Source organism: Aspergillus affinis, assembly GCF_023601865.1.
Source record: "Aspergillus affinis strain CMG 70 chromosome Unknown NODE_13_length_462506_cov_86_819959, whole genome shotgun sequence".
Lineage (NCBI taxonomy): Eukaryota > Fungi > Ascomycota > Eurotiomycetes > Eurotiales > Aspergillaceae > Aspergillus > Aspergillus affinis.
In genome coordinates, this window is record NW_026515794.1 from 57396 (window position 1) to 78467 (window position 21072).

General features: G+C 50.8%; 4 protein-coding genes across 4 annotated transcripts; 3 read left to right on the plus strand and 1 right to left on the minus strand.

The window, feature by feature from the left end:
• Positions 1-7986: 7986 nt before the first annotated feature.
• On the plus strand, positions 7987-10389 carry KD926_001880 (serine/threonine-protein kinase; the record flags this gene model as incomplete). Its single annotated transcript, XM_053096816.1, has 2 exons — positions 7987-8157; positions 8221-10389. 2 exons carry the CDS (start codon positions 7987-7989, stop codon positions 10387-10389), a joined length of 2340 nt encoding a protein of 779 aa, XP_052959038.1.
• A 1295-nt stretch (positions 10390-11684) lies between these two features.
• On the plus strand, positions 11685-12899 carry KD926_001881 (exosome non-catalytic core subunit RRP42; the record flags this gene model as incomplete). The annotated part of the gene is made up of 2 exons (XM_053096818.1): positions 11685-12230; positions 12309-12899. The coding sequence occupies 2 exons, from the start codon at positions 11685-11687 to the stop codon at positions 12897-12899; spliced, it is 1137 nt and encodes a 378-aa protein (XP_052959039.1).
• A 471-nt stretch (positions 12900-13370) lies between these two features.
• On the minus strand, positions 13371-14376 carry KD926_001882 (uncharacterized protein; the record flags this gene model as incomplete). The annotated part of the gene is made up of 2 exons (XM_053096819.1): positions 13371-13787; positions 13984-14376. The coding sequence occupies 2 exons, from the start codon at positions 14374-14376 to the stop codon at positions 13371-13373; spliced, it is 810 nt and encodes a 269-aa protein (XP_052959040.1).
• Positions 14377-16142: 1766 nt separating this feature from the next.
• KD926_001883 (uncharacterized protein) lies at positions 16143-19930 on the plus strand (the record flags this gene model as incomplete). Its single annotated transcript, XM_053096820.1, has 5 exons — positions 16143-16301; positions 16368-16526; positions 16593-16687; positions 17938-18509; positions 18600-19930. 5 exons carry the CDS (start codon positions 16143-16145, stop codon positions 19928-19930), a joined length of 2316 nt encoding a protein of 771 aa, XP_052959041.1.
• Between the last annotated feature and the right edge of the window lie 1142 nt (positions 19931-21072).

Genomic DNA, 21072 nt, shown 5'->3' on the forward strand with positions numbered 1-21072 from the left:
GTTTGAAGCAAAGGCAAGGCGAGATGAACAAAGAAAGAAAAAGAAATATTAAGCCACAAGACAAAAGCAAACTCCACGAGAAAGCAAAGATTGATGAAGAAACAGGGGAACAGATGCGGGGGAAAGGAAAAGAAAGGATGGCGTAGGAAGCCAAAGTGAGGAAAGCGTGGTGGGCAGAGTTCAACAGAAGTCTACCACAGGCAGGGTTTAAGTACCCTCATCATCTCTTCAGTAGAACCTGAGGGGTGAATGGGATCCTCTGACCACGAATACAGAAACAAACAGATCAGAGTTCTGGGTCGCAGATGGGTGAGACAAGCAGCCTATGGCAATCTGGCAGACAGGTGATACAAACGGCTCCAGGTGAAGGCCAGATAAGGACAGTGAAGAGGAGCCCTGTCTCAAGCCCCGTGGGTGAAGGCCTCCAGGTCTGTGGGAATCTGTCAAGGCAGGATCTCAATCCGGACTGTATGCCTGGACTGGATGGCATCCGTTTCAGCACGTGGCCATCAAGCAAACACCGTTAGAGAAAGTAGAATATTCACAATGTCCGCAGATTGACGTTTCAGGGCACCACACGAGGAAAGAATGCTGAGGATTTGAAAGGATGTAGGCCTCTCATTGAATTCTGTGGAACACATTTCTTCAACCAGATCAACGTAAGAGTAAGTTTGTCATGCCACCATCGTAAATCAAACGGATGGTTTTCCTTCAGGTCCAGTCGAATTGAGACCTTGTTAGGTCCACTTGAGATTGCCACCATTTGGGGATTGAGCAAACGGAATGAGGGTGAAGACTCTCCGTTTGTAGCTGAGATACAGTTCAAGGCTGTCTCATCTTCTACATTAAATTTGTACGAGAACGGTAGAATTGAATATGTATGCGAAATTGAAAAACTTTCATCACACACTAAGATTTAAGCTGCAGAGTAACAGTGAGAATGACGAAAGAAAAGAGAGGGCCCAAACGTTCTTACTCAGCTAACTACGTAAACTGCAATGTACAGAGGCAGTCGTGGGATGTTTCCAGGCCGTCGCCACATAGGTCAATGTGAAAGCATAGCATGATCAGGGTAGGATTGAGAGATATCTCCGTAGGAGCGAGATTGAAGAAAAAGCAAGACAAGAAAGACACAGTGAATAATGAAATGGAAAAAAAAAAGAACGAAAGAAAACAAACAGAAAAAGAAATAAAATAAAAAGGAACAAGGAACCAAAGGGGGAAACAGAAAGACAAAAAAAAAAAAAAAAAGACTCCGTAGAGGGGCTGAGATGCAACCTCCGTCGGGATTAATGCAAACACCCTTCGCCTACTGCAAGGCAAGATGGGTGATCCGTCAATCAGCTGTCATTCCAGCCCTTGGGATTATCAGCAATGCCAGAAATCAGAATCCATAAGTCAGAAGCAAAGACCCCCACTAGCTACTCTGTACTTCGTCCTGGGCTGTGACTTGATCCATCACCTAACAGTAATATTAACAAGGCGTTCCGGGAGTCTATCCAGATGGAGAAAACGCCTTGAATTGCGGAGCTGCCATGGAATGGTTGGGATCTGGCGAAGGCACTTTAGCGGGAGATATTGGATAATAATAGAGGGGTTATTATCTACCACTCCGTGCTCTCTACTACGGAGTAGTACTGCGAAGTAGGCTCATGGGACATGGAGGGTACACCAACGGTAAATAGGGTTAACTAATAAATTCAAATAGATGAACGAATGGCACCGGATCTCTTTCCATCGACAGTAGTCACCTTCTAGAAACATATCTCGCAATCTACCCGTGTCTTGCATGGGATGTCTTGTTGATCCTCCACCGCGCATAAGCACCATCACATTTAGTTTCCCTCAGACTTCCAACGGTTTGGTCAAGCGACTCATTAGGAGGGAGATCGAAGGCCATCTCCCCCTTTCTACGGAGTAGGAGGGTAGGACCAAACCATAGAGGGAAGATTCCGGTCTTCCGAATCCTTTCGATGCCGTTTCCTATCCACAGACGAACCTCCTTAATCCTTCTGGAATCCCTAAGGAAGCGAGTATCAGAGGGATGCCCTGCTCCGTACCGGGTACGGAGCAATGATAATAGCGGGCTGGAGGAACGACGGTCTTCACGGCTAAGAGAAGCGGGCAGCTTGGCGCGGAATCTGGATATGGAGAAGCAGGCGATGCCTGTGGGCCAAATTTCGGCCAGCGATCTCTTATGATTCGCGACACTACTGGATCAGAGGAGGACTAGACCCACGGTCGGACTGTCGGGTAGCAGGGACGGGCCTGCGCTGAGTGGGGGGTCCGCATTCCCCGAGCGCCCCGGTGCAATCAACGGACCCACGGGAGTCCACCGCCATGAGTCCGCCCGCGAATCAGTCGGGCTACTAACCCCTAGCTCGTTAAGTCCGGTCGGAGGCTAATGACTGGGTCGCTCCCCACTGCTGCGTTCTGATGCCCCCACCATCTCTTCCAATCACCCCACTCACTTAATCACTCCCTCGCACAAGTCGACTTCGCCTTCTTTCTGTGCGGGTGCCCAAAATGATTTGGGATTTTTGATTTTTCCTTTTCGATTTTGTGTTTTGGTTGTTGTTGTTCCTTTTTGTTTTGACTAACCCTTCAACTTCCCCTTTCGGTACACCACCAACTGTGGTTCAGTCTAGGAAACAGCCGGCAACCCAGTGCATAGCTTAAAAACAAAAGATAAAAATAAGAGACAGAAAAGGGGAACACGTCACCCCAGCAATTGCGACTCAAACAATTACTCATGCACCCATAATCAAACGACAGACTACTCCTACTCCGGACGGACGATACTGAGGATTGGCCCTACTCGATCTGAATCATCCGAAGCATCTGCCAAGCATCCGTTCTGAGAAATTCCCTTTCCCCTTCTTAAATTTGAGACCCAAAAGACGGTGACAATACCTACTAACGGAACAAAACCGTAGTCATGGGTCGGGTGGCAGATATAAGTTGGCGGGAGACACGGAGAACTAACTAGACTAAAGTACACCGCAATACGGAACACCGGAGACCCATACAGCAAGCCCCCTTTCTATCTACTGTAGCATCAAAACGGAGCAATGTCAAACGCCTCCCTCAGCAAGGAATCAAAAAAGAAGTCCCAATATTGAATTGCGTGACCTGTTCACTCAGAAATTCCCGAAAGGCAATATCCACCGTTCTCGGGTCAGGCGAAAAGAAGGGATGAAAAAAAGAAAAAGAAGAAAAAGAAAAGGGAAAGAGATCGAATCGGTCTTCCATGATGATTATGCAGCCATATTAAGCATGTCATATCATATGTACAGTAAGGATCGAAATTGACATTCTAATATGTACTGCGGGAGTGGTAGGATCCAGTATGACCTAATTTGCACATGGCATTTGTCCACTGCCACGGCTGGAAAAGGCTTAGCAAGAGCGTTACGATTAGTTAGCCCGGATCGGATCTTCTTCCATATTGCAAGGGCTGGTGGCGAGCTTGTCTCGAGTACTCCGTAGCAAACGCAAACAATGGCGCGGAATAATAATTCGACAGGCGTGGGGAGGATGTTTGAGCTGATGTTACAGGATGGATGGTCACTGTAGTAACATGTCAACTGCTGCGTTTTTGAAGATCAGCTGGGCAGGAAAACCCGCCATTATCTATCAGATGACCTCGGTTTAACGTGTAGATTCTGGGCCTGCGATAACACCGAGTGGTTAATCGCCAGGGTCTCGGAAGAGTACGACTACGTGCCGTTGCTGGGTTCTGGTGGTGGCCTAGATGATCAACACGCTCAATAACTATACGGAGGGAGTATGGAAATATGAATGTACTCTGTACGCAATCCGTACTTGATCTGTAAATGTAAAGTATCATCTTCATGCATGCACCGATGAAGTACAGGAAAACTTAATTTGTGCAGCCTTCAGCTTCCCCGGACAGCGGTACTTTAAGCACAATGGCCAGATCCCAGATATGTATGTATGGATGTATGTATGATGCATATATCGAGTTAACCTGCAGCAAATCCGGTGGGCCAGCTCGTCTGCAAGAATATATAGATGCGATAGGTGCGTTGATGCAAGAAGCGACTGTACCTCTGTATGCATGTTTATTGCCTCAGAAACGCATTCTGTTTTCCATGCATCCCTTTACCTGATCGGGGACAAGAAATCCTATGTTACGAACCACAGCTGAATCGGTTAATATTGAGAATTTGATATACAAGACATGGACTTTCGCCCACGCGGAATCGGGTCTGTTTCCGAGGTTTCTACTCCGTAGCATGTCTTGCTTTACTGACCAAAGCTCTCCCGATTATAATCTACAGGTTACAAGCCATAAGAAGTAGGAGAAACATTGGATTGAATCCCTGCCCGTAGTTTGAAACAGTGAATATATTTTCTACACTGTATCAGTTTAGATCGCGTGTCGAAAGTACGGATGGCGAAGGGCGTACGACAGTTGAACATTATTCAATAATTCAAATCCCCCGTAGGGTAGAGAGTTTGTCTGAGGTCGTCCCGTTGAATTTCCCATGTGTTTCAACTTGGAGAAACTAGCACAGACACCACTTGTCAAGTGGAAACATACCAACTTAATCCAGTATCTGTTCTCCGTATATTGAAGAGGGGAAGGAGGGGTTGCCTACGGAGGACGGAGTTCTAAGCTATTAATCCATTAACTAACTAGCCAGTCCATAAGCCACCCGAATACAATTCGTGGGTCGGTTTATCGTCGCAACTGGCGGTGGTTGCCATGATGGCGGTCAGCCACCCGCTACGCGGCTATGGAGGACTACGATGTACGGTGTACAATCATGACTGGCAGGAATAATCGGTCGGCTGGTGGGCATCTTTGTTTTACGACAGTACTCCGTAGGCGAACTCTCCACACATGCAGACAAGATGTTTGCAATTTGCATGAACTCTTGACCGCATTTGTTAGCCTCCCTAGATTTCCCCGACCGACTCTTCCGCACAGCGTGTGTTTGGAACTACTCGAGAATCCGACGTTTTTGTTTTGACGCGCGTGTCACGGAAGAGAAGGGGGAACGGACAGGAGGGAGGAGGGATTGAGTGTCACGAGTCAAGATGAGGCCATTTGTATTTCTTCCAAGGTAGTTGCTGATCTCACTCCCATCGTAGGTACACGTCACATTACCCGCGTGTCCGATTTGTGAGCTCTCCGAGTCACCCTCGCCTCCTCGAGACCCTGAGCGGGATGGATAGTACCTCTTTGTTCACTGTTGTCACGACAGTTCGCAAGACCCAGGTCAGAGGCGAGAAAAAGACGCGGCCCAACCCCTGGACACCCCTGCTAGAGCCCGTCTAACGATCACTAGAGGCGGAGACTAAGTGGGCCCATTAAGGCTGGAACCTCCGGAGTCTTCAAAAAAAAAAAAAATCCAAGCAGCGGATGACGGTGACCACCAGAGGGCCCTTTTAGTTCGTTTGGTCTTTAGACCTGTCGGTCTGTTGTAACTTGTGCTTTTCTCTCGCAAATTGTTCGCCTGCTGGTCCCAAACCCCGGTGTCAACGCAACACCATCGGGAGGTTTTAACTTTGCTGTCAAATGATTCTCTTGGGACGGCTTGGGCGATGATAATTTAATTTCTTTACTTTCTTTCTTTTCTGAATGTTTTTAATCTTACTCCGTCTGTTTTTCTTTTTCTTTCCCCGTCTCTTTATCTCCTCCCTACTCCGTCGTATGGCCTAACTTTATTCGGAGGAAATGGATAAGCAGACCATTAATAATCCGACTTGGATCTGAGTCTGACGTACTTGGACAAAGTACATAAATACCAGACTATATGTACCGTAGCAGTTGGATATACATTATACAGTAAGATCTGAAAGCACTGGTAAGCAAAACGGTTCTCATTAATGGGCCGGTCGAGGGAATCAATAGCCCTCAGTAGACCATATCCTAGGGCCAGGGTTGTACATATGGGCATCCTTTATTGGACCATGGCGGCGAAACCCTTCACGTTTGGAGAACGCTAGAAGAAATGGGTGATGGCTAATCCTCAATACGGTTTAGGTGCTGACTCCAACGCCGGGATTTCAGACGGACGTAACGGCCAGTACGGGGTCCCTGGATGCCCTCCAAGGCGGAAGCCAAAAATACGAAACCATAAACACGGTGTTGGTTCGATAAGCACTTGGACGGGGGAAGGAGAGTTTACGATGACGGAGAATCGATTAGTATTATTATTGATGGGCAATGGTACTTGTCAGTCTGCCGTTTCCGGGCAATTGGGGTTATTTAGGTCTGTGTTTCCTGTTTTCGTGTTTTCGTTGTTTTCAAGTTTACATTTCCGGTAGTTTATCAGAAGGGCTACCCGTCTTCAGTTCGAGACCGTCGACGATGACCTAATTTCCGCCGACGGGGAACTCCCCTTTTCTTTATTTTTATTTTCCCCCTTACCCCTTTGAATGTGATTTTTTTGGCCTTTCCCAGGCGGGGTGGAACCCCGTTCCTCGGTCATTCCTGACTCGCCCATCAAGATTAGCGTGGTCTGCTGCCTCCGTTGACTGGCTTCATTATTATTATTATTATTATTATTATGGACTCCGTATTTGTGTTATGATTTCTTCTTCGTCATCTGATTTGATTTATGCGCTCTGGTTCGATTCATCGCTCTTCTTTTTTCTTCTGCTTTGCTCTATCAGAATTTGTTTTCTGACATTTTTTTAGTTTGAGGACGAGTATCGTGACCTGCTCCGTAAGTGTAGAAAAACGGAGTCGTCTGAATGGATGAACTGGTATGGGGCCTGGAGAAAAAGTGTGGCACCTAGGTAGTGTAATCATGTTTTAAATTATCATCAGCTCCGTACGTATTATTTTTTATTTTTATTTTTTTGTCTGGATTTTCCTGTTTCTTATTCGCGTCTCTCCGATTTTCTACAGTCGGTCCATCCGTCCATTATTCCTGTCGACTCTCTCCGGCCATTCGCGTCGCTCGCTCACTCTCAGTTGCTGCCCTCCTTTTTGTCCCCCCCAAACCAACCAACCTCCTAATTCATGACTTACAGGAACAACCCGCGGTTGTTCTGCTTTCGTCTGTCAGTGAGAATAATAAAGGGAGATGTGGTAGAGATTTGATTTCTGTCCATGTTATCCCTCTTGTTCTACTGTTTTTTTTATTTTAACCCCTCAATAATCCACTCGCATTATCCTCCCCCTAATTACTATTATTACTCCGTTTTTTTAATTATATTATATTTTATTTTTTCGGCATCCCAATCCCGCGGCGATTATTATTGCGATTATTATTATCATTATTTTCTACTAGTACCAGGTTGATTATTTTCTGTGATCTGCACCATCAGATTCCACCACCCCCCTCTCAGAGAGACTCCCTCCGTTCAAGTCGACCGCCTCTTCACAGGCTCCACGGCCCGGTCCCAAAAGTCTCGTCCTAGAGCTGGTATAGCTGTCACCGCGTCAGGGGCTCTCCCACTCGGTCTCCGATCATCCTTTCGTTTAGCAGTTCCCACCAAACGGGTCCGCTCATATCACTACAGTGATCACGTCCAATCCTCTGGGTCCTTCCATCTTGCTTCCAGATCTTCTTCCTGTCCTCCACCCTTCTTTTTTGAGAACTACATGACCACCCCCTTCCCCCTCTTCTCCCGCTTCTTCTGTCCCTCATCTCGGTATCTCTCCCTTATCAATCCCGCTTCCCTCCCATTAGCCCTCGTTTCGATGGGATAGAGCCATTTCCGCTTCCCATTCCGCGGGCTCGCAATCGTTTCTGAACGTCGAATGATGAACACCTGGTCCCGTTAATCACCTTCCCACTGCAATTGGAAGATCGATATAGGTCCTGGAAACCCGCTGATATAGGGTAAGCATTCCCTCGTCCGGATGACGGAGTTGCGGGGGGAAAAACAACATTGGCCTGGCCTGCTGACACGATCCCGATTCCTCCAGTCATACGAACACTTCCTTCTCGATCATATCTGCTGGCAGACAATCACACCAAACATACCAAAAGGGAACCCACCATGACCGTCACTTACGACCACTCCTCGTTACGGAGTGCCGCTCCTACCTCAATGGCCACCCTCGAAGACCGCTTTGAGGTGCTCAAGGAGGTCGGAGATGGTAGCTTCGGCAGCGTCGCTGTTGCACGGGTACGAACCGCCGGTTCCAACATTGCACGGAGAGGAACCATGGTAAGTTGCACCAGCTTCCTCGCACCAAAGGCATAGGACATACCTAACCACGATCCTCTGCAGGTCGCGATCAAGACGATGAAAAAGACATTCGACTCCTTGACTCCGTGCTTAGAGCTACGTGAAGTGATCTTCCTCCGAACCCTCCCTATCCATCCTCACCTTGTACCCGCCCTCGACATCTTTCTTGATCCGCTCTCCCGCAAACTACACATCTGTATGGAATATATGGATGGCAATCTTTACCAATTGATGAAATCTCGCGACCTCAAACCCCTGGATGGGAAGCACGTCAAGAGCATTTTGTATCAGATCCTGTCAGGTCTCGATCACATCCATGCCCATCACTTTTTCCACCGGGATATCAAGCCCGAGAACATCCTTGTCTCTTCCTCCGCTCCGAATGATTCCACCTTCAGCCGTTATTCCAATCTTGTGACCCCTCCTTCCACTCCTCCAACATACACCGTCAAGATCGCCGACTTTGGTCTTGCTAGAGAAACCCACTCGAAACTGCCATACACCACCTATGTCTCTACGAGATGGTACCGTGCGCCCGAGGTTCTTCTGCGTGCAGGAGAGTATTCGGCGCCGGTCGACATGTGGGCTGTTGGTGCCATGGCGGTTGAGATCGCTACGCTGAAGCCGCTCTTCCCTGGTGGTAATGAAGTGGATCAGGTCTGGCGTGTCTGCGAAATCATGGGTAGCCCAGGTAACTGGTACAGCAAGTCTGGTACCAAACTGGGTGGTGGTGAATGGCGAGACGGCTCTCGCCTTGCCCAGAAGCTTGGCTTCACTTTCCCCAAGATGGCCCCCCATTCGATGGAGAGCATCCTTCAGCAACCGCAGTGGCCGGCGGCCCTCAGCCAATTTGTCACGTGGTGTCTGATGTGGGATCCGAAGCACCGTCCCACGTCCACTCAGGCGTTGAACCATGAGTATTTCGCCGACGCGCTCGACCCTCTGCGGCCAAAGTCATCGACTGCCCGCTTGCTCGGTCGGAAACATTCGGATAAGAGCTTCAAAACCCCCAGCCGGGAAACGGATTCCCCTACTCTTTCGACTAAATCCTCCTGGTTCAGGAGATCGCTTATTGGACGGTCGGAAAGTCCCGCTCCCATGGTGGACGACGAGCCGTCAAAGCAGCCAGTTGTGTCCTACAGCACCACGCCCGAGCTCCAAACTAAGAGCAAGCCGGCGCCGAGCAAGCGCGCAACGTGGGCCAATGGAGCCCCGATGCCCATCTTGCCCTCGATTCGGCCCGTGTCTCCGTTGTCTAATGCCGTCACGGCACAGGCCAACTCTTCCCTCGCCCATATGAACGACGCAGGTAAATACAGCAAGAAGATCGGGCGTCAGCTCTCCGTCAACTCGCACGGCAATCACTACGCCGATGTCCACCGACAAGAAGCAGAGCGGGCGCTCAACGGAAACGGGATCGGTAACCATGCGGGCATCACCCCTAAGGAAAGCTTCTTCTCGCATCTACGCAAGCGTGCTCGCAGGCTATCCGGGCGTAACCAAGGCAATGTGGCCAGCGATGACGTCGAAGCCAATGCCGGCTGTATGCCATGGTCAAACCGTTCTTCGCTCGCTCTGGACTCGGTCAATGTCAATGAGTCCAGGCAAAACACGGACTTGAACGAGCTGGACAAAGCTTTGCAGGGTGTCAAATACTCTCTGGATTCGACTGCCAAGGGCAACGTTCCCGTTCACCTTACGTCGTCGATGGAAGGTAGCAAGCGTCAGTCGATGCCGCAAGGCTCCATTCGGTCCATGGGAGACAGCCCTGTTTCCACGAGTGGTAATCCTGGACCCATCTCGAGTCGGACTCGACGTGCCTTGCAGATGTCAACCCACCCTGTCCACCGCTACGAGACCCCCGAGGAAGAGGATGAGCTCTTGGACGAGGTGCTTCATTCGGCAAGCACGGCCGCTAAGCGTCTAGGGCAAACGCAAGCCTCTGATGCGTCTTCCAATTATAGTCGTCCAGCTGTGGGAATTGACAACTCGCGTCCTCTACCAAGCCCTTACCCGACTCCTTCGCCATCCGCTAAGTGTGATGAGGTGGCCTTTGGTCATGCTGAAGCCACACCCTGCAGGCGGTTAGGGGTTCCTGATAACAAGACCGACCATGCAAGCTCGACTCGTCAGTGGCCCACTCCACCTTATGAGGAGGACAATTGGGCCAGCCCGTCTGCGAACTTCATGACTGGATCCGCATACAGGTAGTGGGCTTAAATACCCCGCTCACTGTGGTGTTATTCCTATTTTCACCTTACAATTTCCTTACGTTTTTTTTCTTTTTTTTTGCTATCTTGCAATGTTTTTGTTCGAATCTAATCCAAAGAGAAAAATGGGGCGATCATGCGTGTTACCGGCGATCTAACCGAGCAAGGCGTACTGGGTCTGGTGTCTTCTGTTTTTCTCGTGGAGGCTGTTTTGATTCTTTTCTCTCGTTGCTCCCTAAATTTGTTGTATAGGGCGTGGGTTAGCCCGATTTCCTTTTTCTTTTTTCATTTGTCGGTTGTTCTTTTCTCATACCCCAAAGGCCTTTTCTTAGACTTAGTCGGCCTCGCAACTTGTTTTCGGCATGCTTTCCATTCTTGTCTTTCTTTTGCATCATCATCATCATCACCATCTCTGATGAATATTCTTTGCACATTTTACCACCCCCTTGATACCAAATGGCGCAAGTCGCGAGGTCTACTATCGTTCCTTATTACATATATATATGCATTAACTCCCTACCATCACTTTCTCCTTTTTCTTTTTTCTTTTTTTTTTTTTGTGTCAAAAATTTGTCTTGTGTTTCTCTTGTATATTTTCCCGGGCTTTATCCCTTCACCGCCATTCTTTCGTTGCATCTACTGGGAGCAATGTGGCTTGTTATAAAAATTCCCCGTTCTTTTCCCCGTGTACAAATATTCTTCCTCTCTTTCCTTGTTTGCACAGTTTGAAGGACCACTGGTGGCAGCCTTGACAACACAATATTGTAATATAGTACTTTTCTGCGGTGGTAATTCCGCCCAATTATACATACACCTAATGGAAGCGTGCAATCAACTGCTCTAATATTTCTTGATCTATTTAAAGTCTATAATCTAGTAGCCACTAATATTCCGTAGTACATACATACATTGTAAATAAAGGTCAATGATAACCGGAGACTGCGGTGTGGAGTCTGATAGAGATGCGTTGACCGATAGATCGGCCCGGAACAACAACTCCCCGCCTCCCAGCAGAATTTCCCAAGTAGAAGACGTCAAAGGACCTCTTCATATCGAAACACTCAATCCTTGGATGTTGGTCGGGCATGGTCAATTTGTTCGGGTGAATCTATAGCGCTCAGCATTCTTCTCAGTGTTATTTTTTTTTAATTCTTCAGCGCCTACTCCAGTGGCATTGAAGCCTCATCTCATACTACGCATTAATCGGCTTCTTTGCCTGCAAGTTTGCGATCCTCTTTTCTTCTTCTCTCAATTATCCTATCTCCGCACTCCTTCCCCTCCCCCACTCAACACCTAATGGCCTCCCAGCGCCAGGCCTCGTCCGCCTCACAGACTCCCCTAATCTCCCCCGCCGAACTCGCCTACCTCTACACCTCCCTCGCGCTCCCCGGCAGCCCCATCCGCCCCGATGGCCGCTCCCCGACGCAGTTCCGTCCTCTAACGGCCGAAACGGACATCCTCCCCGGCACGAACGGCAGCGCGCGCGTCGGATTCGCAGACGGCACGCAAGCAATCGTCGGCGTGAAGGCCGAGGTCGAGAAAACGGCGCTGTCGCCTGACGCCGTGAACCTTTCGCTGCAGGCGCAGACGACCGAGGGTGACGAGGACGGGAAACCGGCTGCTTCGACTGGTGGGCATGGATCGTGGGTGCAGATGTCTATCGAGATCCCGGGGTTTCGGGATGATGATGCCCTGCCGGTGTTTTTGTCGGAGATGATGCGCGAGCCGTTGGTTGAGTCGGTGTCCAATGGACATGGTGGTGATGATGATGCGGAGATGGCGGGCGGGTTGAAAGGACGGTTGGTTATTAATAGACGGTGGCATTGGCGGTTGTATATTGATGTAAGTGATTTTTTTTTTTATCCCTCGTGGGGAGACGGGTGAGTATCGTGCTAATCATTATTCTGTCCATCACTCTAGGTCCTCCTCCTCTCTCAACCTCTATCCTATCCGCTCCCCCTCCTGTCTCTTACGACCCATCTGGCGCTCTTATCGACGAAGCTCCCGAAGCTGAAATCCAAGGGCGAAGAAGACCCCTTCTTCGACGACGACTGGAATGCCGCTGAGTACTTATACCCTCGCACACGCTCGAGACTGCAGTCCCAGAAGGTCCGCCCCCCGGTGACGCTGCTCGTCATTTCCGTCGGCGAGAATATCATCTTCGATCCGAACCGCGAGGAAATCACCGTTGCTGACACCGTCATGGCGATCTCGGTTACTCGGGACGGGGAGTCGGATGGGTTGAAGCTTTTGTCGATTCGGACGGTTGACCCGCCGTCGAGGTTGACGCAGCCCGGCGTGCCGAATTCGGAGAATATGGCTACGGGCGCTGCGGTGAATGCGGGCGACGGGTCTCTTGTTACCGGTGGGGAAGAGACGCCGGGGGTTTGGAGGCCGAGGAGGGGTGGTGTGAAGCGGAAGACGGTTGCGCGGATGATTAAGTTGGTTCTTGAGAAGGGGGGTGTCGGAGAGGAGGTTCTGGATGGGTTGGAGAATGTTGAGGTTGGCTGATTGATTGATTCAGTTGAGGTCGCTTGGGACATGGGCTTTTGTCCGTCCTGAATTCTACATGATCCGTTTGATGAGGGTCTTGTTTTATGATGACTTCTGCACTCAGATGGGCTCTTGGGGTGGTTGCAGATGCTTGTGACGATTAGGCGTCGCAAGATGTCTAAACAAAAAGCAGGACATTCCTGCAGATCGAAAAGGACCACCTTCCGATACGGAACTCCCACAAGCCTGGTTTAACAACACAATTCGACGAAGTGATTGATTCATCATGATATAGCTGATGAGAGAGTCTACCAATGTACATACATACAGAAAGGGAAAATAATACAAACTCTAGATAGGGAGAGAAAGGTCCACCGTCAAACTAAAAACCAGTACAGTATCTACATCAATTCAACCTACCACAAGAAAGTCCACTCTTCCTCCCTTCCCCAGCACCACACATCCCCTTTCAAAACCGCAAACCGAAACCTACCAAATCCCCAACCACTTCTTCACAGGCCTCCTCTGACCCTCCCAATCCACAAACTCCGCCTGATCCTTCTTCTGCTCCTCGACCGCCACAGGGCTCTGATCATCCACGCCAACCAACTCCTCACCATCCGCCTCGGTCTTAGCGTCCTTGTTGTCCTCCGCGCTCGGCTCCTCCATGCCATGCGCAACCCGGTACTGGCGTCTCTTCTCGGCGTCCTCGACCCGACGCTGTCGCTTCTGTCGCGTCTCGAGGGAGTTGTGTTGCACGTGCATCCGGTACACCGAGAGGGCCTGCGAGATGGTGGAGAAGGGGTGCCAGAGCAGATCGGACCAGGAGGGAAGGAGATGCGCGAAGGGGGAGGTGCGTTTGAAGTTCGTCGTGAAGGTGAAGGTTGCGAGGGAGGTTAAGACGCCCTATATCATGCATATTGTCAGCACTGGCGTGATCAAGCAACGTTATGAACCCCGATCCCAATCCCAATCCCAATCCCAATCCCAATCCCAATCCCACGGAACAACAACCATCCCGGGTTCATCTCCATAAGAAACCGAAACCCATCGTAGAGTAGAAAAGACAAGGCGGGAAGGAAAAAGAAAGATAAAAACCCACCATAGCAATCCAAATATGAATCCACCGATTCGTCAAAAACCGATGCATGACCGTTCCCTCCGGCGGAAACATATTCGGATACTGTTTGTTCTTCTGCGCCTCCTTCTCCGCCTCCGAGAGGCGCGGGCCGTAGTTGACCGGTCCTGCGTTGTTCACGAGGCGGCCGTTGCGAGTCTGCATGACGCGACGCGCCGGGTGCGACGGCGGCCGGAACTTATCCGGCTTCTCGAGCACGCGATGCTTGTCATCCTTGCTGCTGTTGCGTGAGGAGGCGCATCGGCGGGACGATGGCGGAGGGGTCTTTGTAGGATAGGCGCGGGTGAGCGTGCGGAGGGTGCGTGTGGAGGGGGCGCCCCGGGGGAGGAGGAATTGGGGGATTGTGACGGGGGGCATTTTGGTGATTTGTTTCCCTCTTGCTGGGGGAGAACGTGATCGGGTTGAAGAGGTGCGGGTGGAGGTAGGCAGAGAGAGGGCTCTGCGGGGTGTTGGTTTGCCCTGGAGGAAGGAATATCAACGGCTTCAAGGCTCTCCGCGGTTGAACTTTTTCTGAGGTCCGCTGTTGATGCGCCGAGGGTCACGTGATGAGTGTGTGATGGCTGGCTGCAGAAGCGACAGGGGTGCAAGGATGCTGCTAGTGTTTTTGGTTCCATGGGCGTTTATCTACGGTCATTTCGGTAGATTTAGATGCGGTACATTATTTGATGTGGGTTCAAGTCATTTGTGTCGATATGCTGTCGTCTTGTCAGTATTCTGGCTGCCGGCCTCCATGGCAGTAGCATACGTTCAGGTCGTTTCTAGAAGTCGATTGCCGAGCTGCAGATTATTACTCAACCAGACCAGAGACGATCTTAGTTTATCTACGGTGCAGTATTACTGTTGAACGACAGACGAACTATTCAATGCTGCAGGACATACTCCATCTATCAAATCAAAATAGACACCGCCGTCGGACAGACCAGACATTCCGAACCCAACCAACACCGACTTTAAGGTCCGCGTCCGTCGTACAGAAGAAGCATGTACGCGTCTCCTGAGTAGCCATGAGCTGTCGTATACATTGTACACCTCAGCCTGCATGGAAGGGAGATCGACCAGTCCTGCAGAGGCTCAACCGATCGAGACCGGGTTGGGGTTGGCGTTTTCCCTACGGAACCGATACGCGGGTGACCTCGGGTGGAGGAGTGCCTGGATGCCTGGATACCTAGATGCCTCAGGCCTTCAGACCGGCAAAGCGGAAGTGAGCGACAAACCACCAATTGCGAGGCGCCCATTAATATTTCCCTTTTTGCCGGTTTCAACCATGCGTTGGCTATGAGGTCATCTTTTCCAGCAGACACCGGGTCGGCATGGTGCTATAATTAGTAAGGTCGGGATCTAGGAGGTTGATCAAATTTCAAATTTGTATAGTATACCTGGTGGTGTAGATTCTGTGTATAATTTACTTGGGAGTAGATGTCTCTACTGTGAGTGCAACATTATTCCAGAATACACTGCAGTGTTGATCAGTCCACCAGAAAAAGACACCGGCAAAAAAAGCCATTCCGAGGGCGCCCGTTCGAGGCTGAATCATCTGCCCGCTGATTGGCCCTCGCCCGGATCACGGGAGCCGACGGGGGCGACGGCCGGGCGCTCTTCGTTCCTTGTACAAATTCCTGCGGTCGCTTTTTTTTTTCTCTTCTCGTTCTTTCTTGCCAGCTCGCTTTATCTTCTGCCTCAATTGACCTCTGCAATTTCTTGGGATACCTCTTGGATCTCCCTCTTCCTTGTACAGTACATTTCTACTTCTCTATTTCTACTTTTTAGAATTCCCCTTATATATTCACAATGGGCAAGGACGCTTCTTTCGCTCCCGGTAAGCCTGATCCTCCCCTGCTATTGCCTCCGGTCGGTGTTCCGGAGGTGCACCCCCAATCATTCACTGCATCGCTTGCAATGTGCTCTGTCGGGGTGCCAGTGAACATGAAAGTTCCAGTAGCGACCTGCTAGTGCTGGAGAGTTCCCTGAATCGGGGTTGGTCTCTATGCCTGGCACTGTGAACTTCCGGACTCTCGTCACTATATCACCATCACTCCGTCAGCGGCATTTCTGCACCTACCACAATCCGTGCAAATCTTTTCCACCGACCACACCTGCCCCCGAAAACAACCGTGTTTGCCAAGATGACCAGCTGGGACACTTTCTGTTTTCTCACCACGCTTCACATGCGCGAGGAGGAGATTGAGGCTGCAGAGGCTGCAGAGGCTGCAGAGAAGGCCAAACAACAAGCTAACCAGCCGACGCTTCCAGGTGACTCTGCCAAGGGTGCCAAGCTCTTCCAGGTGAGTTGTGAATTTATGGCTATATATTCTTGCGAGGGAGACGCGACCGGCTAACCTGAAACTTAGACCCGTTGCGCTCAGTGCCACACCGTCGAGTCTGGTGGTCCCCACAAGGTCGGCCCCAACCTGAGCGGTCTCTTCGGTCGTAAGACTGGATCCTCCGAGGGCTACGCCTACACCGACGCCAACAAGCAGGCCGGTGTCACCTGGGACGAGAACACTCTGGTACGTTTTTTTATCTAGACGCGAAGATACGCGCGAGGAGGTGGTTGGCTAACGCGATCTGTGCAGTTCAAATACCTCGAGAACCCCAAGAAGTTCATCCCCGGTACCAAGATGGCCTTCGGTGGTCTCAAGAAGGGCAAGGAGAGGAACGACCTCATCACGTAAGTTTCTTTGTTGCTTTGTTGCTTTGTCTTGTTGCGATCGGCAACGCGGATCGGATACCCGACTAACACGTGACTTTTCTACGGCAGTTACCTCAAGGAGAGCACCGCTTAAATGCGTCATCCTGTGCCGAGTGTGCGATAAAAGCCAAAATTTCCCTTCTCCACCCCGTCCGTGGAATGTTCGACAGACCGACGGACCGGGCATGTAATATTACTTGCTACCGTGTTTACTCGCAATAGACCTGGTTTTCCTTTGTGTGCGCCGGAGAACTGTGCGGATATCATAGAGACAGCGGTCTACATGGCGCGATGGTACTCCTGTTTTTTTAATGCGCTTGTCTTTTGCTTAACAACCCCCCCGTGACGATCATGTGTGTTTTCCCGCTTTGTGTGTACCATGGAATTTGAACTGCCGGCATAGAACCGGTTGTAATGACAGAACTCCTCTCTACTTTATAAGAAACATTAACCAACATGAACACTCGATAAGAAAAGTCGGACTGGCGAGTACGGGTGGCCGTAGTGCGCATCACGGGGCCATGGGTTCACATGACCCAGTCACCGCCCAATTGGCCCAGCCACCTTCTCGTGCCGAATAAAAGCCCGAGGGGTTTCTTCCTTCCAGTCTTTCGTGTACTTCCGGTCCTTCTCCCTGGTTTCTGTCCCTCAACAGACAAAGAAGAAGTCTATCTAGTCTCCAATCAGATAAACAAAAAGAAAAAAAAGAAAAAACAAACAAAACAACGGATTGTTCCCCCGTTCCTTGCAACTAACACCCAGCATCCTCGGCGGGCTTGATTGGATGCCTGCCGTTGAATGCAGGCGCCGCTGTAACGGAAGATAGAGTGACTTGTTCGCGACCTTGTTAGTCGGTCCACTTCATCCTTCCTCAGGCACCAACCCCTTCCCCTTCGCCTTCGCATTCCCTCTTATGTCTCGCATTCCCTTGCTGTTTCATTCTATCTCGTCCCCGGTTCTGACTTGCAGGCCCCTTCTTCCTGTCGGGTCTGCCTTTGCCTCCGTATTTCTTCGCTCGCCTCCCCGCGTCGCGCCCGATAAGCGCATTGCTGCTACTTCCTCATCCCCCCCGGGTCTTGGCGCAACTTGCGACGGATCCCCCCTCCAGCAACCTCCCACCTGCTTTCCTCTTTCTCCTTCCCCCCCTCTCTCTAGACCAGACTGGATCTCTCCTCGAGTGGTCGCCTTGACTGCGCGCCAAGTGAAGTGACCTTAACGTCTTCCTTTAGACCGCGCGCAACGCCGTCCGCCATGTTGGACGAGCTAGACAACGTGTTTGATGACCATCCGTCCTTGGATGCGTCGCTAGAAGATTTCGAAAATGCCAGCAACTCTCATCGATCGCCTGTCTTCGGCCTTCCGTCCCAGCACTCTGGCTTCCGCTCCGAGGATTCCGAGCCCGAGGACGAAGACGTGACACCACAGGCCGAGCGCTGGTCGCCTCCCGGGTTTCGCCGGTATGACTACGTCCAGGGCAGTGGGTGGTATCGCCATCAACCGTATTCGCGCGCCATCGACCATGAGCGCCTAGGGTTGAAGCCGACGGTGGGGCTGAGCCCGTCACAATCGCGCGAGCCGAGTCCTCAGTATGAAGATGCGCTCGAGGGTACGACGGCGGTGCAACGAAGCACGTCGGCAGACACAGGGGTGGCGACCATCGCAGCTAATGTGCCGCTGCCTCGCGACACGGACTCGCCGCTCAAAGGACGGTCCCCCAGCCCGGGCCCGCCGGCGCCGACATCCAGGACCAGCCCTCATCCGGACGGACTGGACTTTCAGTCGGAGAATAACATAAGCAATTGTAGGCTTTTATTTTTCAATATTTGATCTCGGTTTGAACCCTGTCCAGCACGCTGGAGCGGGATACTAACGAGTGGGCTTTCTTTTCAAGATATCCGCTTTGCCGTGCGCGCAGAAGTGCAGCAGCGCGAACCGTTTGTCGCATGCTATAAATATGCTCGATCGTGGCTCGACTGGATGACCAGCTCCAAATCGAATACCACCATATCCTTTGTGGTCGGGGTGTTCTCCATCATGTTCTTCCGCGCCCTGTTCGTACCCCATGATCCGCAGGCGATTCCCGACCTCGTGAAGCTATCCAACTTCGCGCGGTCGTTCGAACCGCTGATCTACTATTCGGAGAACGGGGTGCAGCAGATTGGTACCCTGCAGGAAACGGGCGTCGCCGTCTGGGATCTAAGTGAATCCGTGCGCAGTACCAACATGACGAGCGCCCCGATCATCGTAGACCAACTGGATGAATTGTCGGAGTCGTTGAAGGGACTCTCGATGGAACTGACGCGCTTCTTTGCCAACGTGGATTCTGACGTCGATTCCATCTTGATCGTCATGGACTGGGCCAAGCGGGAACTGGAAACTATCTCATCTCAACCGCCGAGTGGGCTGCCGACTATTGTCTTTGACAATGTGCACGAGATGCTCTCGCGACTCGGTCCGCCCGAGCGAGTTGTGGCTCCCAGTGGTGACGGTGGGGGAGACTTGACCACCTCTTCCACTCCCACGACTTTTGGGCATGTAGTCACCGCTCTCTTTGGTCAAACGTCTAACCAGCGCACGCGCTCCGCCCTCTCGCGCACTTTCACCGAGTTCCTCTCCGTGCTGGAAGAGTCAATCAACAGCGAACTGACCCACTCGGCGTCCCTCTTTCTGCTCTTCGAGTCCATCGACCGCCAGTTCCTCAACCTCCAGCGCACGGTGGTGCGTGAGTCGGACGCCCAAGAGCGAGCGGAGGGCGAGATGCTCAGCTCCCTCTGGACTCGAGTACTCGGGCCCAATGCCGCGGTTGTGCGCAAGTATGAGAAGAACAAACGACTCCTCGCCAGCGTCCGCAGTCGCACAGTCGCCAACAAACATCTACTGATGGACCACCGCGGCCGCTTGATGTCCCTCAAGATCAACCTAGAGACGTTACGGCGCAAGCTCGTCAGTCCCCTTGTCCGACCGAATGATTCCTCGAACTTCCTCGGCCTCGGCGATACGGGAAATGGCCGAAGTAATGGTCGAATGCTGGGACCGGTCGAGGCCGTGATTGATGGACAAATCCGTGGACTCGAGGGTAGTTACGATTATCTACGATCTGTCCGGGAGAAGCAAAAGGCCAAGCTGTTGGAACTGGTGTACGGATCGGGTCGCCGGCTACATAACTCGCTGCTAGGAGACAGGACGGACGACGCAGAGACAGACGCGATTGACGGAGCTTGATGCGACCAAGCACTGGATTGTTTTTTTTGCCTGATATACCTCTTGAACCCCCTCTTCCTCTCCTCTCTATCCTCTTTGTTCATATCCGATCTCCGTTATTCGTACAGCCTTGTCGCATCTTCCCCGGCGTTGGACTAAATCCGTCTTTCTGTCTGTCTGTCTGTCTCATGGGATCGGAGTTTTTACGGGGTACATCAAGAAGACCTGTCGGACTGGGTGCTTCTTAACTACTACTTCTCGCTTGGCGTGGTTTCTAGCTAATCTATTCTATCCGGCGTCCATCATACAGAGCAGGGCAAGGGTAAGGATACGGGCAAGCTCGAGCAACGCTCGCGCAATGGTGAAAGGTGTTCTTGCTTTCGGATCTTTCTTGGATGTGGCGTCTCTTGACTTCCTATCTATCTATCTATCTCTTTTCTTCTCGCATCATGCATATATAGCCGGCGACTTTGATTGCGGATTTGTGAGGTCAAAAGCGATAGACGAAGACGTTCCTTATCTTTTTTACCTTTCCCTGGACTTTCTGGTTTTGTATTCTTCTTCTAGTTGTCCTTAATTAGGTCTCATGTTTGTTGGGAAGAATGGATGGCGCTGTGGATCTTTTTCTTTCCCTGCTTTTGTTCTGGCGAATCGGGTTCTTTCTACCAATTCGTTCCTCTTTGACGTTCCTTAATCTTGAGATTTATTTAGCTGATTAACCTCGTTGGCTAGTTAACAACAAACAACTCAGGAGATGTATGGAATGGGACGGCGGTGGGTGGTGGTTGTTTCTATCATTTTTGCTATGTTTTTGGGTTTCCGGCGCTGGCATTTAATGGTGTATGTCTGGTTGGGATCTTCTCTCTCTCTGTTTTTTTGATAGCTTATTGATTGGCCTATATCATCTCTTCTAAATTTCTCGTTTCGTTTCATTTATGTTATAGTTCTGAGTGGAGTGTTCTCTCTTCGAAGCACGTTAGACGTCCAGTTTCTAATGCATCACATCATCGACGCTGAAAGGTAGGTGATTGATGGCTAGAGGTGCTGGAGGTACATGTAGTGACAGATTTTAGGGCTGAAGGAGGAAGAGAGAGAGAAACTAAATAAATCAACTGCGCCCTATCCTGCAGTCATGTTCATGCCACAGCCTTGACTTTGGTCGT